The sequence below is a fragment of the Eucyclogobius newberryi genome, unplaced genomic scaffold, assembly GCF_026437365.1.
Source record: "Eucyclogobius newberryi isolate DKJ021-1_F unplaced genomic scaffold, fEucNew1.0.hap1 SCAF_18, whole genome shotgun sequence".
NCBI lineage: Eukaryota > Metazoa > Chordata > Actinopteri > Gobiiformes > Gobiidae > Eucyclogobius > Eucyclogobius newberryi.
The window spans coordinates 35,075,015-35,094,082 of NW_027315812.1; the positions used below are offsets into that span (position 1 = coordinate 35,075,015).

At 48.7% G+C, this 19,068-nt stretch overlaps 1 protein-coding gene across 6 annotated transcripts in view; it reads right to left on the bottom strand.

The window, feature by feature from the left end:
• slc12a7b (solute carrier family 12 member 7b) overlaps window positions 1–19,068 on the bottom strand; it is a 382,436-nt gene that overhangs the window by 307,006 nt on the left and 56,362 nt on the right. For 2 of the 6 annotated variants that reach the window (XM_072451248.1, XM_072451244.1), the window contains exon 1: window positions 5,648–5,858. The exons of the other annotated variants lie outside the window; for them this stretch is intronic. In XM_072451248.1, coding sequence (XP_072307349.1) covers window positions 5,648–5,750 — 103 coding nt within the window. In that variant the 5' untranslated portion in view covers window positions 5,751–5,858. Of the gene's footprint in view, window positions 1–5,647; window positions 5,859–19,068 lie in introns of those variants that run through there. 6 annotated transcript variants of the gene reach the window in all.

Consider the following 19,068-nt stretch of genomic DNA (forward strand, 5'->3'; position numbering starts at 1 on the left):
TTCTCTTGGATCACTGGATTCTTTTTGATCACTGGATTCTCTTGGATCATTGGATTCTCTGTGATCACTGGATTCTCTGTGATCACTGGATTCTCTTGGATCACTGGATTCTCTGTGATCACTGGATTCTCTGTGATCACTGGATTCTCTTGGATCACTGGATTCTCTGTGATCACTGGATTCTCTTGGATCACTGGATTCTCTGTGATCACTGGATTCTCTTGGATCACTGGATTCTCTGTGATCACTGGATTCTCTTGGATCACTGGATTCTCTTGGATAGCTGGACTCTCTTGGATCACTGGATTCTCTTGGATCACTGGATTCTCTGTGATCACTGGATTCTCTGTGATCACTGGATTCTCTTGGATCACTGGATTCTTTTTGATCACTGGATTCTCTTGGATCATTGGATTCTCTGTGATCACTGGATTCTCTGTGATCACTGGATTCTCTTGGATCACTGGATTCTCTGTGATCACTGGATTCTCTGTGATCACTGGATTCTCTTGGATCACTGGATTCTCTGTGATCACTGGATTCTCTTGGATCACTGGATTCTCTGTGATCACTGGATTCTCTTGGATCACTGGATTCTCTGTGATCACTGGATTCTCTTGGATCACTGGATTCTCTGTGATCGTCTGGATGTTTTTGGGTTCGATACAAATTCTATAAAATGGTTTGCAGATTACTTCACTAATAGAGCTCAAGCTGTTTCTGCTGATGCTTTCAATCTGAATTATCTCACCTTAATAAAGGTGTTCCTCAAGGCTCTGTCCTTGGACCACTCTTATTTACAATTTACATAAATTCAATTGGACATAATCTAAAACACAGTAGCATCCACTTGTGCAGATGATGCAGTTCTGTGTGCTAGAGCGCCCCCTGCTGCACAAGTGATTCAACATATTCAAGAAGTTTTTCACTCCATCCAACAAAAGTGTTAATTTAAAGTTATTCATGAATTCAAATTTTAAAAATGTATGTTGTTCTCTAGAGACCCAAAAAATATATATATTCTTACGCTTGATGCTAATATGATTGAACAACTACTTTATTACAAATACCTGGGCATCTGGATTGATGATAAATTCTCCTTCAACAAACACATGCAAGAGCTGACAAATAATCTTAAGCATGCATTTTCCTCCCTGAACGACACCTTGACGTGGTGGAGGAGTTCGAGCGGCCGAATGATCCTGGGAGCTAAGTTTTCAGGGGCCCGGCTGGGCACAGCCGTAGCGAGTGATATGGGCCTGTACTACCGTGGACCCACCACCTGCAGGAAGATCGGTAAGGGGCTGGGGCAGAGAGTTCCAGGCGGCAGTAGACAGCAGGGGCCTCGACGACCAGATCTCCTCACCTCCAGCACAGTTTGGGCTCTGGAACCATCTCCTCGAGAGGGGCTGGACGCTCCACTTCTCGGGTGTTGCCCGCGGGGAGAGGCGGCGGGCTGGTGTGGGTTTATAGTTCCTCAGCTCAGCCGCCACGTGTTGGCGTTCACCCCGGTGGACGAGAGGGTCGCATCCCTCCGCCTTCGGGTGGGGGACAGGTCTCTCACTGTTGTGGCGGCCTACGAAGTCCTTGGGAGGGCTACTGCACAGTGCACCGACCGGGGACTCCGTTGTTCTACTGGGGGACTTCAACGCCCACGTGGGCAATGACAGTGACACCTGGAGAGGGATGATCGGGAAGAACGGCTTCCCCGATCTGAACCCGAGCGGTGTTCAGTTATTGGACTTCTGTGCTAGCCACGGATTGTCCATAACGAACACCATGTTCAAGCAAAAGGTCCATCAGTGCGAGTTAGGGTTAGTCTCACCTATGTACCGCTCTTTACAACTTTCCTCACTGCATTGGATAGAAAACCTTACATTGCGCCCCTTAACCCGGCGCGGTCTAAAACGGCGCGGTCAAATAGCGCAGCAGTTTCAGGAGCCGCGGCACAAAATAACATGGCAGTTTGGGCCGCGCGCTGCGGCTCTGTAGACACTCCCTTAAAATAAACAGGAATTCTGTGTTGTCTAAATATCCTTTGTAGTTTTTCAGACAGTCCAGACACATTTGGGATAAAGTCTCAAATCCTTCTCCGTTCTGTTTCCCTTTCATCCCTTTTTTTCCTGGTTTTTGGCTCTTTTAACTTTGTGAAGAGCCCAAGCGGGATAGTCACAGGTTGAGAGAGCATGGACATGTTTTTTTTTGTTCCTCTTGCCCTCTGAGCTGGTGGGTAAATCTTGAGCTCTGTGTTGTAATGTCCAGATCACTTCCAGCTTGTGCTGTAGTGGGTGGTTAGAGTCAATGAGCAGGTTCTGCTCCATGTGTTTAGCTTTACTTTATACGGTTTATACTTCTATCGTGAGCTTCACTCCCTCTCCTCCAAACGGTTCTCCTACCAATGGCTACAAGAAGAAGGTTTACCAGGAGGTTATAGACAGGCCTCATTATTACAGACTGTACCCTGGGAAAGCTTTTCCATGCATTTATGGCCTTCCCAAAATCCTCAAAGAGAATGTCCCCCTTAGACCCATAGAATGCAGCACCAATTCCATCACATACAGTGTTGCCAAGCATCTAACAACAATCTTGGCACCATTGGTGGGGAACTCATAAAACCAGAACAACCTCCTCATCAATATAAGGAAGACCGAGGAGATGGTGTTGGACTAAATCAAAAAACATCACTATTTGAAGTTTGGCTGGTATTATTTGTCACTTCTGTGACAGAAGTGATTCATCTAAACGTTTGATACAGTAGAATCAAGAGTCAAATACATCATACTTTGACACAATGCATTTGATCAAGCTTCAGCCTGAACAAAAACATACAAAGGCATTAGAGGAGAGCAGCTGGAGAGCAGGAGATGACAGCGTGGGGGTGGGGTGAAGCACCTCCCCCCACAGAGCCAACGGGAAACGGGCCAGTACCTAATCGATAACAGCGACTGCTCCTCGACTCCCTTTAGCCGCTGAGCTAACACACTTATCGTCCTATCAGTGCTGTCCAAACACAATCACGACCAACGCTGACTCACCTCACGCTGGACTTTGACTCCCCAAAACTCTCCATTTCAGGGCATTTTTGTGTGTAAAGGGGCAAGATAATGATAATAATTTCATTTTGCTTCTTTTCATTCACACAATTTAATATAAGATGATTTTTTTTTTTAATTAACCTAAATGAATGAAATAAAAAAACAGATGAAATGATTTGGAGAGGACTTTTTACAGACGTATTTAAAGGACATATGATGCTAAATTGGCAGTTTTGAGCTTTTAGCAATGTTATAATGTTAAACATATTAAGCCCATAAGCATTTCTGCCGCAAATCGTCTTTATTACAACGTAGAGGCAAGCTAGCTTTTGTTTATTTCCCCATGGTAATTCCCTCTTTTGCCAGTAGAGAGAGTGCGAACTCCATATCCTGACGAGGAAACACCTGACGTGTGCTTTTCAATACAAGCCTAATGTATGTTCTGAAACTTGAGACCCCAAAGTAAAGAACAAAAGGCCAGAAACAACATGAAGCAGAACGATCGACCCGTGTGGGCTTTTCCTTTGGCTTTTCAAAATGTTTTTGAAGTTTGGTCAGGCAATGGCTGATAGCAGATTTTCAAGGCTCATTTACTTATTTTAATGATCCAAAAACATCATAATAAGACCAATATTGTAAACATAACCAGCCGCTTCTATTCAAAAAACTGCACATGAAATGTAACATTTTAGGTCTTGAATGAAAAAGCTCTGGAAAGTTCTAAAATGGTCACAACACAATGCCCTGTGGTTAAGACCTATAGTTTAGCAGTTCAGATTTCAGTTTTCTCTCAAGGTAAAATCTCCTGACATGTTTAAAATGTGCAGTCAACAGAATCCTACGATGCTCAGTTCCCCTCAGAACCGTTGGTTCCTTGTATCAGGCCAGTCACAGTGTGTGAACTCCTGGGCCAGAATGGCCTGTCCGCACATTACAAAGAGAAGACATGAACCTGTGACCTCAGGATAAAGCTTCTGACTCCATAAGTGTGCAGGGAATATGGACCGGCAAGAACAATAATGAATACCTCTGTACTATTTTGGAGTACTTATACTCCAAAAAAGTACAGAGGTATTCATTATTGTTCTTGCCGTCAGATGATATTATGTTTTATGAGAATAGTCCTGGTTTAGTTATGGTTTACTCTTGCTTTAGTCCTGTTTTAGTCCTTGGTGAAGACCTGGTTTGGTCTTTCTAGTCTATTTAACAGAAATGTGTTCATAATAACAACATAATAATATAATAATAATAATATATTCAAATGTATAAGTTGAGGTTAAAGTCTCAGACTGTAAAATGAGCCACTTTAGTGAAACATTTACTTTAATCTCATGCTTAAATATTACTTTCAAACATGTTTTTACTACACACAATATGCACAATATGCACAATATGCACAATATGCACAATATGCTCACATATTGCATATCTTCAAAACAACACCTCTAATAGAATCGTCAGCACTTTTACACAAACATAAACCTTAAATCTAAAAAGCTAAATGTCTTCAGAGCTGGTTCTCATCACTCTGGGACGGTCATCACTCTGGGACGGTCATCACTCTGGGACGGTCATCACTCTGGGACGGTCACCTTCTGTCCAGTTGTATCTCACAACTACAGATAAGAGGACATAATGTTCTCTGGCATATTGTGTCATTGCAGCTAATATCCCAGCAATAAAAGAGCATAAGAGAAGGTAAATGCCTAAAATAGATTAAGAGCTCGTGCCGTACTGTCATTTAAAGCCATTGGTTTGACTTTTATTACACGTGTGAGGGGAACGCCCGCTCCCTTTGGGTTGTTGGGAAACACGAGTGAAACAAGCTCAAGAATCATGTGGAAACCTTTTGTCATCTTTTGGTCAAACTTGGTGAAACAGTTGAGTGAGACGTTAAGTAGATCCCACAGCACACACACACAAACACACACACACACACACACAAACACACACACACATATATACACACCTCACACACACACACAAACACACACACACATATATACACACCTCACACACACACACATATACACACACACACACACACAAACACACACACACATATATACACACCTCACACACACACACATATACACACACACACACACACACACATATACACACACACACACACACACACACCTCACACACACACACACACACACACATACACACACACACACACACACACACAACTCACACACACACACACATACACACATACACACACACACCTCACACACACACACACACACGCACACACACACACACGCACCCACACACACACACATATACACACACACACACACACACACACACCTCACACACACACACATATACACACACACACACACACACACACATATACACACACACACACACACACACACCTCACACACACACACATATACACACACACACACACACACACCTCACACACACACACATATACACACACACACACACACACATATACACACACACACACACACACACACACCTCACACACCCACACACACACACAGACAGACACTCACACACACACATGTGAGCTGTGATCAGAGTAGGTGGGGGGTTAGGGGGGTTAGGGGGTTCTGTAGGGGCCTCCTCACCTGTGGCCTCCTCATCTTCCTCCTTCAGCACATTGTCTGCTGCGTGGCTGCGCCGGGCTCCTCTGGCGTCCTTCACCGGGACCACAGTGAAGTTGGTGGGCATGTTTCCACCATGTGCCGGCGGTCACGCCTATTTCCTTTGGCGTTGTTCCTATTGCTTTGTCTCCTTTGTCTCCTTTGTCTCCTTTGGCTTCTTTGGCACCATTTGGTTTGGCTGTAGTGTCTCTGTATGTTTGTCTCAGAGGAAGAATAGGCTGCGTTGTACTTCAGTTTTTGCTCCTATCGCTTGGATACGGCTGTGCACCCATGTGACCACCCCCTCCCCTCCCCATATGACTCCATATAAGGAAGGGCAGAGGCCCCGCCCTTAAGGGGCAGTACATAAACACATGTCACATGTGGCCCTGCTCTGCCTGTGTCAGAGGAAGAGTTTTCGGAGGTTCAAACTTAGGCCAGAGGAGAAGGAAGTGCTCACTCTGTAGCACACACAGCACCTGAGGCTATTTACACTCAGTAACAGTAACGCTCCTAAATAATGTATTCAAGTAAAGACAAAAGTATTTACTCAAGAGTAAAAACATATTAGGGGAAACTAATGGTAAAGTAATAGTAACTGTCTAGACATAACATTATTCATTCTTCATAATTCAACATAAAGCTTTGGTCACTTTGAGATGTACTTATAGTGGGAGGAGACTCATGTAAATGTACTGTGTACTGTGTACTGTGTACTGTGTACTGTGTACTGGCTGTGTCATGTACATATGTTTTAGCTTTAGGGCTCACAGAGAGCAGTATATCCACGCTCACAGAGAGCAGTATATCCACGCTCACAGAGCAGTATATCCACGCTCACAGAGCAGTATATCCACGCTCACAGAGAGCAGTATATCCACGCTCACAGAGAGCAGTATATCCACGCTCACAGAGCAGTATATCCACGCTCACAGAGCAGTATATCCACGCTCACAGAGCAGTATATCCACGCTCACAGAGAGCAGTATATCCACGCTCACAGAGAGCAGTATATCCACGCTCACAGAGCAGTATATCCACGCTCACAGAGCAGTATATCCACGCTCACAGAGAGCAGTATATCCACGCTCACAGAGAGCTGTATATCCACGCTCACAGAGAGCAGTATATCCACGCTCACAGAGAGCAGTATATCCACGCTCACAGAGCAGTATATCCACGCTCACAGAGCAGTATATCCACGCTCACAGAGCAGTATATCCACGCTCACAGAGCAGTATATCCACGCTCACAGAGAGCAGTATATCCACGCTCACAGAGAGCAGTATATCCACGCTCACAGAGCAGTATATCCACGCTCACAGAGAGCAGTATATCCACGCTCACAGAGAGCAGTATATCCACGCTCACAGAGAGCAGTATATCCACGCTCACAGAGCAGTATATCCACGCTCACAGAGCAGTATATCCACGCTCACAGAGCAGTATATCCACGCTCACAGAGCAGTATATCCACGCTCACAGAGCAGTATATCCACGCTCACAGAGCAGTATATCCACACTCACAGAGAGCAGTATATCCACGCTCACAGAGCAGTATATCCACGCTCACAGAGCAGTATATCCACGCTCACAGAGCAGTATATCCACGCTCACAGAGCAGTATATCCACGCTCACAGAGCAGTATATCCACGCTCACAGAGAGCAGTATATCCACGCTCACAGAGAGCAGTATATCCACGCTCACAGAGAGCAGTATATCCACGCTCACAGAGAGCAGTATATCCACGCTCACAGAGAGCAGTATATCCACGCTCACAGAGAGCAGTATATCCACGCTCACAGAGAGCAGTATATCCACGCTCACAGAGAGCAGTATATCCACGCTCACAGAGCTGCACTCGTGCACAATCACTTCCTGACTTCCTGTGCAGTGTTATTTGACCCTCGGTGCTCAGTCAGTCCAGGGAGATGCTCTGGACAAAAGCTTTTTCAAATGAGCATTTCATTCATTTATGTCTTGCAATGTGCAATATGATATTCGACCACTACCAAATAGATTATTTTAAGATTGTCTAAAGAAAGACACAAAAAGCAAAACTTATTTGTGTTTATTGTTCAGTTTGCTCTCTCAACATTTAAGTTTAAACATGGAAATATTGTTTATCCTGCACCTGATTAGCTTTTATTATTTAATTCATTCATTCGTTTTATTTATTCATTCAGGGGAAAACCCAATGAGAAAAGTTCTCTTTTTCATGGCCCTGTTCAAACACAACAGAAAACACACAAACACAGGAAACTAAAACACACTTAAAACAATCAATAAAATGAACCAACTCATTAAAACACATTTAAACACACAATCTGAGATACAGTTATATAAAACAAGTGCATTGTGGGTCGTCCTTGACCAGTGCTTTAAACTCATTAAAAGATATAAAATGATTTAATTTTTTTGTCCTGTCTCTGTTTGACACGATGTGACCTAAACCTAACCTTAACCCTTTTGTCCTGTTTCTGTTTGACACGATGTGACCCAAACCTAACCCTAACCCTTTTGTCCTGTCTCTGTTTGACACGATGTGACCTAAACCTAACCCTTTTGTCCTGTCTCTGTTTGACACGATGTGACCTAAACCTAACCCTAACCCTTTTGTCCTGTCTCTGTTTGACACGATGTGACCTAAACCTAACCCTTTTGTCCTGTCTCTGTTTGACACGATGTGACCTAAACCTAACCCTAACCCTTTTGTCCTGTCTCTGTTTGACACGATGTGACCTAAACCTAACCCTTTTGTCCTGTCTCTGTTTGACACGATGTGACCTAAACCTAACCCTAACCCTTTTGTCCTGTCTCTGTTTGACACGATGTGACCTAAACCTAACCCTAACCCTTTTGTCCTGTCTCTGTTTGACACGATGTGACCTAAACCTAACCCTAACCCTTTTGTCCTGTCTCTGTTTGACACGATGTGACCTAAACCTAACTCTTTTGTCCTGTCTCTGTTTGACACGATGTGACCTAAACCTAACCCTAACCCTTTTGTCCTGTCTCTGTTTGACACGATGTGACCTAAAGCTAACCCTAACCCTTTTGTCCTGTCTCTGTTTGACACGATGTGACCTAAACCTAAACCTAACCCTTTTGTCCTGTCTCTGTTTGACACGATGTGACCTAAACCTAAACCTAACCCTTTTGTCCTGTCTCTGTTTGACACGATGTGACCTAACCCTAACTCTTTTGTCCTGTCTCTGTTTGACACGATGTGACCTAAACCTAACCCTAACCCTTTTGTCCTGTCTCTGTTTGACACGATGTGACCTAAACCTAACCCTAACCCTTTTGTCCTGTCTCTGTTTGACACGATGTGACCTAAAGCTAACCCTAACCCTTTTGTCCTGTCTCTGTTTGACACGATGTGACCTAAACCTAACCCTTTTGTCCTGTCTCTGTTTGACACGATGTGACCTAAACCTAACCCTTTTGTCCTGTCTCTGTTTGACACGATGTGACCTAAACCTAACCCTAACTCTTTTGTCCTGTCTCTGTTTGACACGATGTGACCTAAACCTAACCCTAACCCTTTTGTCCTGTCTCTGTTTGACACGATGTGACCTAAAGCTAACCCTAACCCTTTTGTCCTGTCTCTGTTTGACACGATGTGACCTAAACCTAACCCTAACCCTTTTGTCCTGTCTCTGTTTGACACGATGTGACCTAAACCTAACCTTAACCCTTTTGTCCTGTCTCTGTTTGACACGATGTGACCTAAACCTAACCCTAACCCTTTTGTCCTGTCTCTGTTTGACACGATGTGACCTAAACCTAACCCTAACCCTTTTGTCCTGTCTCTGTTTGACACGATGTGACCTAAACCTAACCCTAACCCTTTTGTCCTGTCTCTGTTTGACACGATGTGACCTAAACCTAACCCTAACCCTTTTGTCCTGTCTCTGTTTGACACGATGTGACCCAAACCTAACCCTTTTGTCCTGTCTCTGTTTGACACAATGTGACCTAAACCTAACCCTAACCCTTTTGTCCTGTCTCTGTTTGACACGATGTGACCTAAACCTAACCCTAACCCTTTTGTCCTGTCTCTGTTTGACACGATGTGACCCAAACCTAACCCTTTTGTCCTGTCTCTGTTTGACACAATGTGACCTAAACCTAACCCTAACCCTTTTGTCCTGTCTCTGTTTGACACGATGTGACCTAAACCTAACCCTAAAAAATGTCTTGAGACTCAAACCACCAACACTTGAACTAATGTGACATAAACTGGATCAATATCAGGCAAAAAGCCAAAAAGAGCCTAAACACAGACAAAAGGCAGAGCTGAAATGAACCTTAGAGCTGAACCTCAGAGCTGAACCTTAGAGCTGAACCTTAGAGCTGAACCTTAGAGCTGAACCTTAGAGCTGAACCTTAGAGCTGGACCTTAGAGCTGAACCTTAGAGCTGAACCTTAGAGCTGAACCTTAGAGCGGAGCCTTAGAGCTGAACCTTAGAGCTGAACCTCAGAGCTGAACCTTAGAGCTGAACCTTAGAGCTGAACCTCAGAGCTGAACTTTAGAGCTGAACCTTAGAGCTGAGCCTCAGAGCTGAACCTTAGATCTGAACCTTAGAGCTGAACCTCAGAGCTGAACCTTAGAGCTGAACCTTAGAACTGAACCTTAGAGCTGAACCTTAGAGCTGAACCTTAGAGCTGAACCTTAGAACTGAACCTCAGAGCTGAACCTTAGAACTGAACCTTAGAGCTGAACCTCAGAACTGAACCTCAGAGCTGAACCTTAGAACTGAACCTTAGAGCTGAGCCTCAGAGCTGAACCTTAGATCTGAACCTTAGAACTGAACCTTAGAGCTGAACCTCAGAGCTGAACCTTAGAGCTGAACCTTAGAGCTGAACCTCAGAGCTGAACTTTAGAGCTGAACCTTAGAGCTGAGCCTCAGAGCTGAACCTTAGATCTGAACCTTAGATCTGAACCTTAGAACTGAACCTTAGAGCTGAACCTCAGAGCTGAACCTTAGAGCTGAACCTTAGAGCTGAACCTCAGAGCTGAACTTTAGAGCTGAACCTTAGAGCTGAGCCTCAGAGCTGAACCTTAGATCTGAACCTTAGATCTGAACCTTAGAGCTGAACCTCAGAGCTGAACCTTAGAGCTGAACCTTAGAGCTGAACTTTAGAGCTGAACCTTAGAGCTGAACTTTAGAGCTGAACCTTAGAGCTGAACCTTAGAGCTGAACTTTAGAGCTGAACCTTAGAGCTGAACCTTAGAGCTGAACCTTAGAGCTGAACCTTAGAGCTGAATGCATGTATATACATGTGGCCTGGATGGAGGAAAACAATATAGATAAATGTATAGATATTATTCTTTTACACATTTAAACTAATCAGATCATTCTGAACAAATGGTATTGTTTTTAGACACCAAAAAATGTACGTACTTAGCTGATTGACAGGGGCGCTGCTTAAAGGGAAAGGGCGCTGCTTAAAGGGCCAGGGCGCTGCTTAAAGGGCCAGGGCGCTGCTTAAAGGGCCAGGACGCTGCTTAAAGGGGCAGGGCGCTGCTTAAAGGGGCAGGGCGCTGCTTAAAGGGGCAGGGCGCTGCTTAAAGGGCCAGGGCGCTGCTTAAAGGGCCAGGACGCTGCTTAAAGGGGCAGGGCGCTGCTTAAAGGGGCAGGACGCTGCTTAAAGGGCCAGGGCGCTGCTTAAAGGGCCAGGACGCTGCTTAAAGGGGCAGGGCGCTGCTTAAAGGGGCAGGGCGCTGCTTAAAGGGGCAGGGCGCTGCTTAAAGGGCCAGGGCGCTGCTTAAAGGGGCAGGGCGCTGCTTAAAGGGCCAGGGCGCTGCTTAAAGGGCCAGGGCGCTGCTTAAAGGGGCAGGGCGCTGCTTAAAGGGGCAGGGCGCTGCTTAAAGGGCCAGGGCGCTGCTTAAAGGGGCAGGGCGCTGCTTAAAAGGCCAGGGCGCTGCGAAAAGGGGCAGGGCGCTGCATAAAGGGCCAGGGCGCTGCTTAAAGGGGCAGGGCGCTGCTTAAAGGGGCAGGGCGCTGCTTAAAGGGCCAGGGCGCTGCTTAAAGGGCCAGGGCGCTGCTTAAAGGGGCAGGGCGCTGCTTAAAGGGCCAGGGCGCTGCTTAAAGGGCCAGGGCGCTGCTTAAAGGGCCAGGGCGCTGCTTAAAGGGCCAGGGCGCTGCTTAAAGGGCCAGGGCGCTGCTTAAAGGGCCAGGGCGCTGCTTAAAGGGGCAGGGCGCTGCTTAAAGGGGCAGGGCGCTGCTTAAAGGGCCAGGGCGCTGCTTAAAGGGGCAGGGCGCTGCTTAAAGGGCCAGGGCGCTGCTTAAAGGGGCAGGGCGCTGCTTAAAGGGGCAGGGCGCTGCTTAAAGGGGCAGGGCGCTGCTTAAAGGGCCAGGGCGCTGCTTAAAGGGCCAGGGCGCTGCTTAAAGGGCCAGGGCGCTGCTTAAAGGGCCAGGGCGCTGCTTAAAGGGCCAGGGCGCAGCTTAAAGGGCCAGGGCGCTGCTTAAAGGGCCAGGGCGCAGCTTAAAGGGCCAGGGCGCTGCTTAAAGGGGCAGGGCGCTGCTTAAAGGGCCAGGGCGCTGCTTAGCAGAAGCGACTTCTCATCACTGTATATAAAATAATGCAGTAAAGTAATCTCCTACCAACAAAGAAAGAACTTGAGACCATTCAACAAATGATGACAATCAATGCTAAATTTCGTCAAATGAATCCTGCTGAATACTGGTGTAATGATACTTTCTGTGCTACAATCCATCCGAAATGTAGAGCTAAAATAGGACAAAATAATGATGCTGAGGGGCATCACTAAAAAAGGGAGGTCCCGAGCAAGCAGATAAAACCTGGAATAGGGTTTGCTCCTTATTATGGTCGACTGGCCTTGATATATATCAAGGGGGAAACCACGACCCACCAGATAGAACCCTGTGAGGTACTTCCGTGTTACGGAAATCCAATTTATTATGATGGAAAAACTCTATATCTAGCACATGGGCTCACGAGAACTGAGGAATGCGAGAAGAAAGGATACGCCCAAAAACCCAAATGTCTGCCGTTCCGATTTCTTGGGATTCAGTCACTCTATGGACAAACACCGACTGGGTCTCTAGAAAATCACGATGGTGGACCAGAATAAAAACCCAGCAAGCAGGTCTCCATCAAACAGGGGAACTGCTTCTTGCTATAGATGGACATGATCAAAGTGCATATGGTTATTTTGTTGCGACCATGGCCATGTTGGCCAAGGTATCAGGAGCGGACCCCACCTTGTATATAGACCCTACCTCCCATCACAACTGGTGATTCGGCTCTCCCCACTCTCAAATCTAGTGGATAAACATGCTATGAAACACAGCATAACCTGGAAAAGTAGAAAGCTTATCCAGATGGCTACATGATATGGTTAACGTAATGTTTGGATAGATCTCATGAGCGCTACTGCTATATCACTGAATACATGTGGTTGTGTGATTTGTTCTGCAGCCAGGCCACGCCTGTTGTCAGTCCCTGCTCTCTTCCACCTGGAGGACTGTGAACTCTTTAATTCCATGGTCTCGCTGCTCAACAAATCTGCTTCAATACTTGCTCGGACCATCTCGGACTCGGATGACCAGCCTCCTGCTGGTGCCAGAGTCAGGACTAAACATGGAGCGGCCTCCTGCTGGTGCCAGAGTCAGGACTAAACATGGACCGGCCTCCTGCTGGTGCCAGAGTCAGGACTAAACATGGAGCGGCCTCCTGCTGGTGCCAGAGTCAGGACTAAACATGGACCGGCCTCCTGCTGGTGCCAGAGTCAGGACTAAACATGGAGCGGCCTCCTGCTGGTGCCAGAGTCAGGACTAAACATGGACCGGCCTCCTGCTGGTGCCAGAGTCAGGACTAAACATGGACCGGCCTCCTGCTGGTGCCAGAGTCAGGACTAAACATGGAGCGGCCTCCTGCTGGTGCCAGAGTCAGGACTAAACATGGACCGGCCTCCTGCTGGTGCCAGAGTCAGGACTAAACATGGAGCGGCCTCCTGCTGGTGCCAGAGTCAGGACTAAACATGGACCGGCCTCCTGCTGGTGCCAGAGTCAGGACTAAACATGGACCGGCCTCCTGCTGGTGCCAGAGTCAGGACTAAACATGGACCGGCCTCCTGCTGGTGCCAGAGTCAAGACTAAACATGGACCGGCCTCCTGCTGGTGCCAGAGTCAAGACTAAACATGGACCGGCCTCCTGCTGGTGCCAGAGTCAGGGCTAAACATGGACCGGCCTCCTGCTGGTGCCAGAGTCTGGACTAAACATGGACCGGCCTCCTGCTGGTGCCCAGAGTCAGGACTAAACATGGACCGGCCTCCTGCTGGTGCCAGAGTCAGGACTAAACATGGACCGGCCTCCTGCTGGTGCCAGAGTCAGGACTAAACATGGAGCGGCCTCCTGCTGGTGCCAGAGTCAGGACTAAACATGGACCGGCCTCCTGCTGGTGCCCAGAGTCAGGACTAAACATGGACCGGCCTCCTGCTGGTGCCAGAGTCAGGACTAAACATGGACCGGCCTCCTGCTGGTGCCAGAGTCAAGACTAAACATGGACCGGCCTCCTGCTGGTGCCAGAGTCAAGACTAAACATGGACCGGCCTCCTGCTGGTGCCAGAGTCAGGACTAAACATGGACCGGCCTCCTGCTGGTGCCAGAGTCTGGACTAAACATGGACCGGCCTCCTGCTGGTGCCCAGAGTCAGGACTAAACATGGACCGGCCTCCTGCTGGTGCCAGAGTCAGGACTAAACATGGACCGGCCTCCTGCTGGTGCCAGAGTCAGGACTAAACATGGAGCGGCCTCCTGCTGGTGCCAGAGTCAGGACTAAACATGGAGCGGCCTCCTGCTGGTGCCAGAGTCAGGACTAAACATGGACCGGCCTCCTGCTGGTGCCAGAGTCAGGACTAAACATGGAGCGGCCTCCTGCTGGTGCCAGAGTCAGGACTAAACATGGACCGGCCTCCTGCTGGTGCCAGAGTCTGGACTAAACATGGACCGGCCTCCTGCTGGTGCCCAGAGTCAGGACTAAACATGGACCGGCCTCCTGCTGGTGCCAGAGTCAGGACTAAACATGGACCGGCCTCCTGCTGGTGCCAGAGTCAAGACTAAACATGGACCGGCCTCCTGCTGGTGCCCAGAGTCAGGACTAAACATGGACCGGCCTCCTGCTGGTGCCAGAGTCAGGACTAAACATGGACCGGCCTCCTGCTGGTGCCAGAGTCAAGACTAAACATGGACCGGCCTCCTGCTGGTGCCAGAGTCAAGACTAAACATGGACCGGCCTCCTGCTGGTGCCAGAGGCAGGACTAAACATGGACCGGCCTCCTGCTGGTGCCAGAGTCTGGACTAAACATGGACCGGCCTCCTGCTGGTGCCCAGAGTCAGGACTAAACATGGACCGGCCTCCTGCTGGTGCCAGAGTCAGGACTAAACATGGACCGGCCTCCTGCTGGTGCCAGAGTCAGGACTAAACATGGAGCGGCCTCCTGCTGGTGCCAGAGTCAGGACTAAACATGGAGCGGCCTCCTGCTGGTGCCAGAGTCAGGACTAAACATGGACCGGCCTCCTGCTGGTGCCAGAGTCAGGACTAAACATGGAGCGGCCTCCTGCTGGTGCCAGAGTCAGGACTAAACATGGACCGGCCTCCTGCTGGTGCCAGAGTCTGGACTAAACATGGACCGGCCTCCTGCTGGTGCCCAGAGTCAGGACTAAACATGGACCGGCCTCCTGCTGGTGCCAGAGTCAGGACTAAACATGGACTGGCCTCCTGCTGGTGCCAGAGTCAAGACTAAACATGGACCGGCCTCTTGCTGGTGCCAGAGTCAGGACAAAACATGGACCGGCCTCCTGCTGGTGCCAGAGTCAAGACTAAACATGGACCGGCCTCCTGCTGGTGCCAGAGTCAGGACTAAACATGGAGCGGCCTCCTGCTGGTGCCCAGAGTCAGGACTAAACATGGACCGGCCTCCTGCTGGTGCCAGAGTCAGGACTAAACATGGACCGTTCTCCTGCTGGTGCCAGAGTCAGGACTAAACATGGACCGGCCTCCTGCTGGTGCCAGAGTCAGGACTAAACATGGACCGTTCTCCTGCTGGTGCCAGAGTCAGGACTAAACATGGACCGGCCTCCTGCTGGTGCCAGAGTCAGGACTAAACATGGACCGGCCTCCTGCTGGTGCCAGAGTCAGGACTAAACATGGACCGGCCTCCTGCTGGTGCCAGAGTCAGGACTAAACATGGACCGGCCTCCTGCTGGTGCCAGAGTCAGGACTAAACATGGACTGGCCTCCTGCTGGTGCCAGAGTCAGGACTAAACATGGACCGGCCTCCTGCTGGTGCCAGAGTCAGGACTAAACATGGACCGGCCTCCTGCTGGTGCCAGAGTCAGGACTAAACATGGAGCGGCCTCCTGCTGGTGCCAGAGTCAGGACTAAACATGGAGCGGCCTCCTGCTGGTGCCAGAGTCAGGACTAAACATGGACCGGCCTCCTGCTGGTGCCAGAGTCAGGACTAAACATGGAGCGGCCTCCTGCTGGTGCCAGAGTCAGGACTAAACATGGACCGGCCTCCTGCTGGTGCCAGAGTCTGGACTAAACATGGACCGGCCTCCTGCTGGTGCCCAGAGTCAGGACTAAACATGGACCGGCCTCCTGCTGGTGCCAGAGTCAGGACTAAACATGGACCGGCCTCCTGCTGGTGCCAGAGTCAAGACTAAACATGGACCGGCCTCCTGCTGGTGCCAGAGTCAGGACAAAACATGGACCGGCCTCCTGCTGGTGCCAGAGTCAAGACTAAACATGGACCGGCCTCCTGCTGGTGCCAGAGTCAGGACTAAACATGGAGCGGCCTCCTGCTGGTGCCCAGAGTCAGGACTAAACATGGACCGGCCTCCTGCTGGTGCCAGAGTCAGGACTAAACATGGACCGGCCTCCTGCTGGTGCCAGAGTCAGGACTAAACATGGACCGGCCTCCTGCTGGTGCCAGAGTCAAGACTAAACATGGACCGGCCTCCTGCTGGTGCCAGAGTCAGGACTAAACATGGAGCGGCCTCCTGCTGGTGCCCAGAGTCAGGACTAAACATGGACCGGCCTCCTGCTGGTGCCAGAGTCAGGACTAAACATGGACCGGCCTCCTGCTGGTGCCAGAGTCAGGACTAAACATGGACCGGCCTCCTGCTGGTGCCCAGAGTCAGGACTAAACATGGAGCGGCCTCCTGCTGGTGCCAGAGTCAGGACTAAACATGGACCGGCCTCCTGCTGGTGCCAGAGTCAGGATTAAACATGGACCGGCCTCCTGCTGGTGCCCAGAGTCAGGATTAAACATGGACCGGCCTCCTGCTGGTGCCCAGAGTCAGGACTAAACATGGACCGGCCTCCTGCTGGTGCCAGAGTCAGGATTAAACATGGACCGGCCTCCTGCTGGTGCCCAGAGTCAGGATTAAACATGGACCGGCCTCCTGCTGGTGCCCAGAGTCAGGACTAAACATGGACCGGCCTCCTGCTGGTGCCAGAGTCAGGATTAAACATGGACCGGCCTCCTGCTGGTGCCCAGAGTCAGGACTAAACATGGACCGGCCTCCTGCTGGTGCCCAGAGTCAGGACTAAACATGGACCGGCCTCCTGCTGGTGCCCAGAGTCAGGACTAAACATGGACCGGCCTCCTGCTGGTGCCCAGAGTCAGGACTAAACATGGGGAATCTCAGTTTGGTGCAGCTAAAATCTGGAACACTCTCCCTTAAGATCTATTCTCCTACTGACAATGTTCAAACGGTTTGTTTAGCTGTGCATATGACATATGAAATGATCTACTTTGCACTCTTCTCTTTTATGTCTTAAACTGTTTTGTGATTTCTGTCATGTCTTTGTGATTTGAATGATTTTGTTCCTGTTGTGTGAAGCACTTTGAATTGGCTCTGCAAATAAACTTGCCCTGCCTTGCCTACTCTGAGCAAGCCCTGCCCACTGGGTGGAACCTCCTGATAATAGCCTGTCTTGTTTTTGTTTACACTGAAACCAATACTCTTTGTTTATCCTAACAGCCTGACTGCAACTCCCTCATCACTGAGTACTATCCAAAAAAGAAAAGAAAAAATACATACGTTTCAAACAGATATCTAGAGTATTTCTTTTCAAATTGTCAACTCCAGATTACATTTGGGTTATTGCTTGAAAAAAAACTACAGATTATTGCAAAAACCAACGCACTAAAAGTCAACATTAGATGAGCAGCTAAAGTTCTATTCTTAATAATGCTTGTGTTTTTCCCCACTAGATCACATTGTTAATGACACAGCTCCCTCCTCAGCTGACAGTGTCCAATCAAGAATCATGACTCACATCCTGGGGCCACACTGTCTATGAAATGTCCTATAGGCCCTTACCAAAGCTGCTTCCTCCTCCCTTTTTCAACACATGAATACAAATGTTGTGCATTCTCATGAAGGAGCCGCCACACTGAGTGTAGCCCACAGAGTGAGCAGTTAGGAGAAGTGTCTTATCAGCGCCTTCTCAAGGAGTCAGTATCATAACTGCCTTAACAGTTGACATTAGACCCATGTTAATTTAAAGGTGGAATGGACGATTTTTTTCAGCAAATTTTTTATCATATTTCCTCGTGTCGTGGAAAAATCATTTGTCCTGCCACGTGTCAATCATAAAACGCACCTACCGCTCACCTGCAGCCGCGTGCGGTTCGTCCCCACGTTTCCGCGTGCCTAAGCGCATGGATCTATCATAATATAGTTCCCTCAGTGTACGGGGCAAAATGAAGACGGAGAAAGACAGTTCGAGCTGACGCAGAAGTAGACGGAAATCTACGGGAGACGAGAGATGTGATGCGCTCCGTCGCGCTAATAAACAAACGCACGTGTGTGTTGTATCAGTCCACACGGGGGAGTGGCATGTGCACGGGGGAGTGGCATGAGCACGGGGGAGTGGCATGTGCACGGGGGAGTGGCATGTGCACGGGGGAGTGGCATGAGCACGGGGGAGTGGCATGAGCACGGGGGAGTGGCATGTGCAGGGGGGAGTGGCATGAGCACGGGGGAGTGGCATGTGCAGGGGGGAGTGGCATGAGCACGGGGGAGTGGCATGAGCACGGGGGAGTGGCATGTGCACGGGGGAGTGGCATGAGCACTTCCACCTGCGTTCTCAAATCGCCGAAAAATCGTCCATTGCGCCTTTAAGAAGCATATAAACGTCAATTTTGTAATTTATTTGAGATTGAGGGGCTTCGAAATGACAGAAAAAACTCAATATGTCTTTATTTGTCTTGGGAAACCAAACCCTAACCCTAACCTCATTTGTAGGGTTCCTGTGTGTTTGATACGTAACATTACTATTTTTTTTTAACCAAATGAGACTTAACAGGAATGAATTTGCTCTGTGACCTCAAAAGAGTGAATTGTGCTTTTCAAATT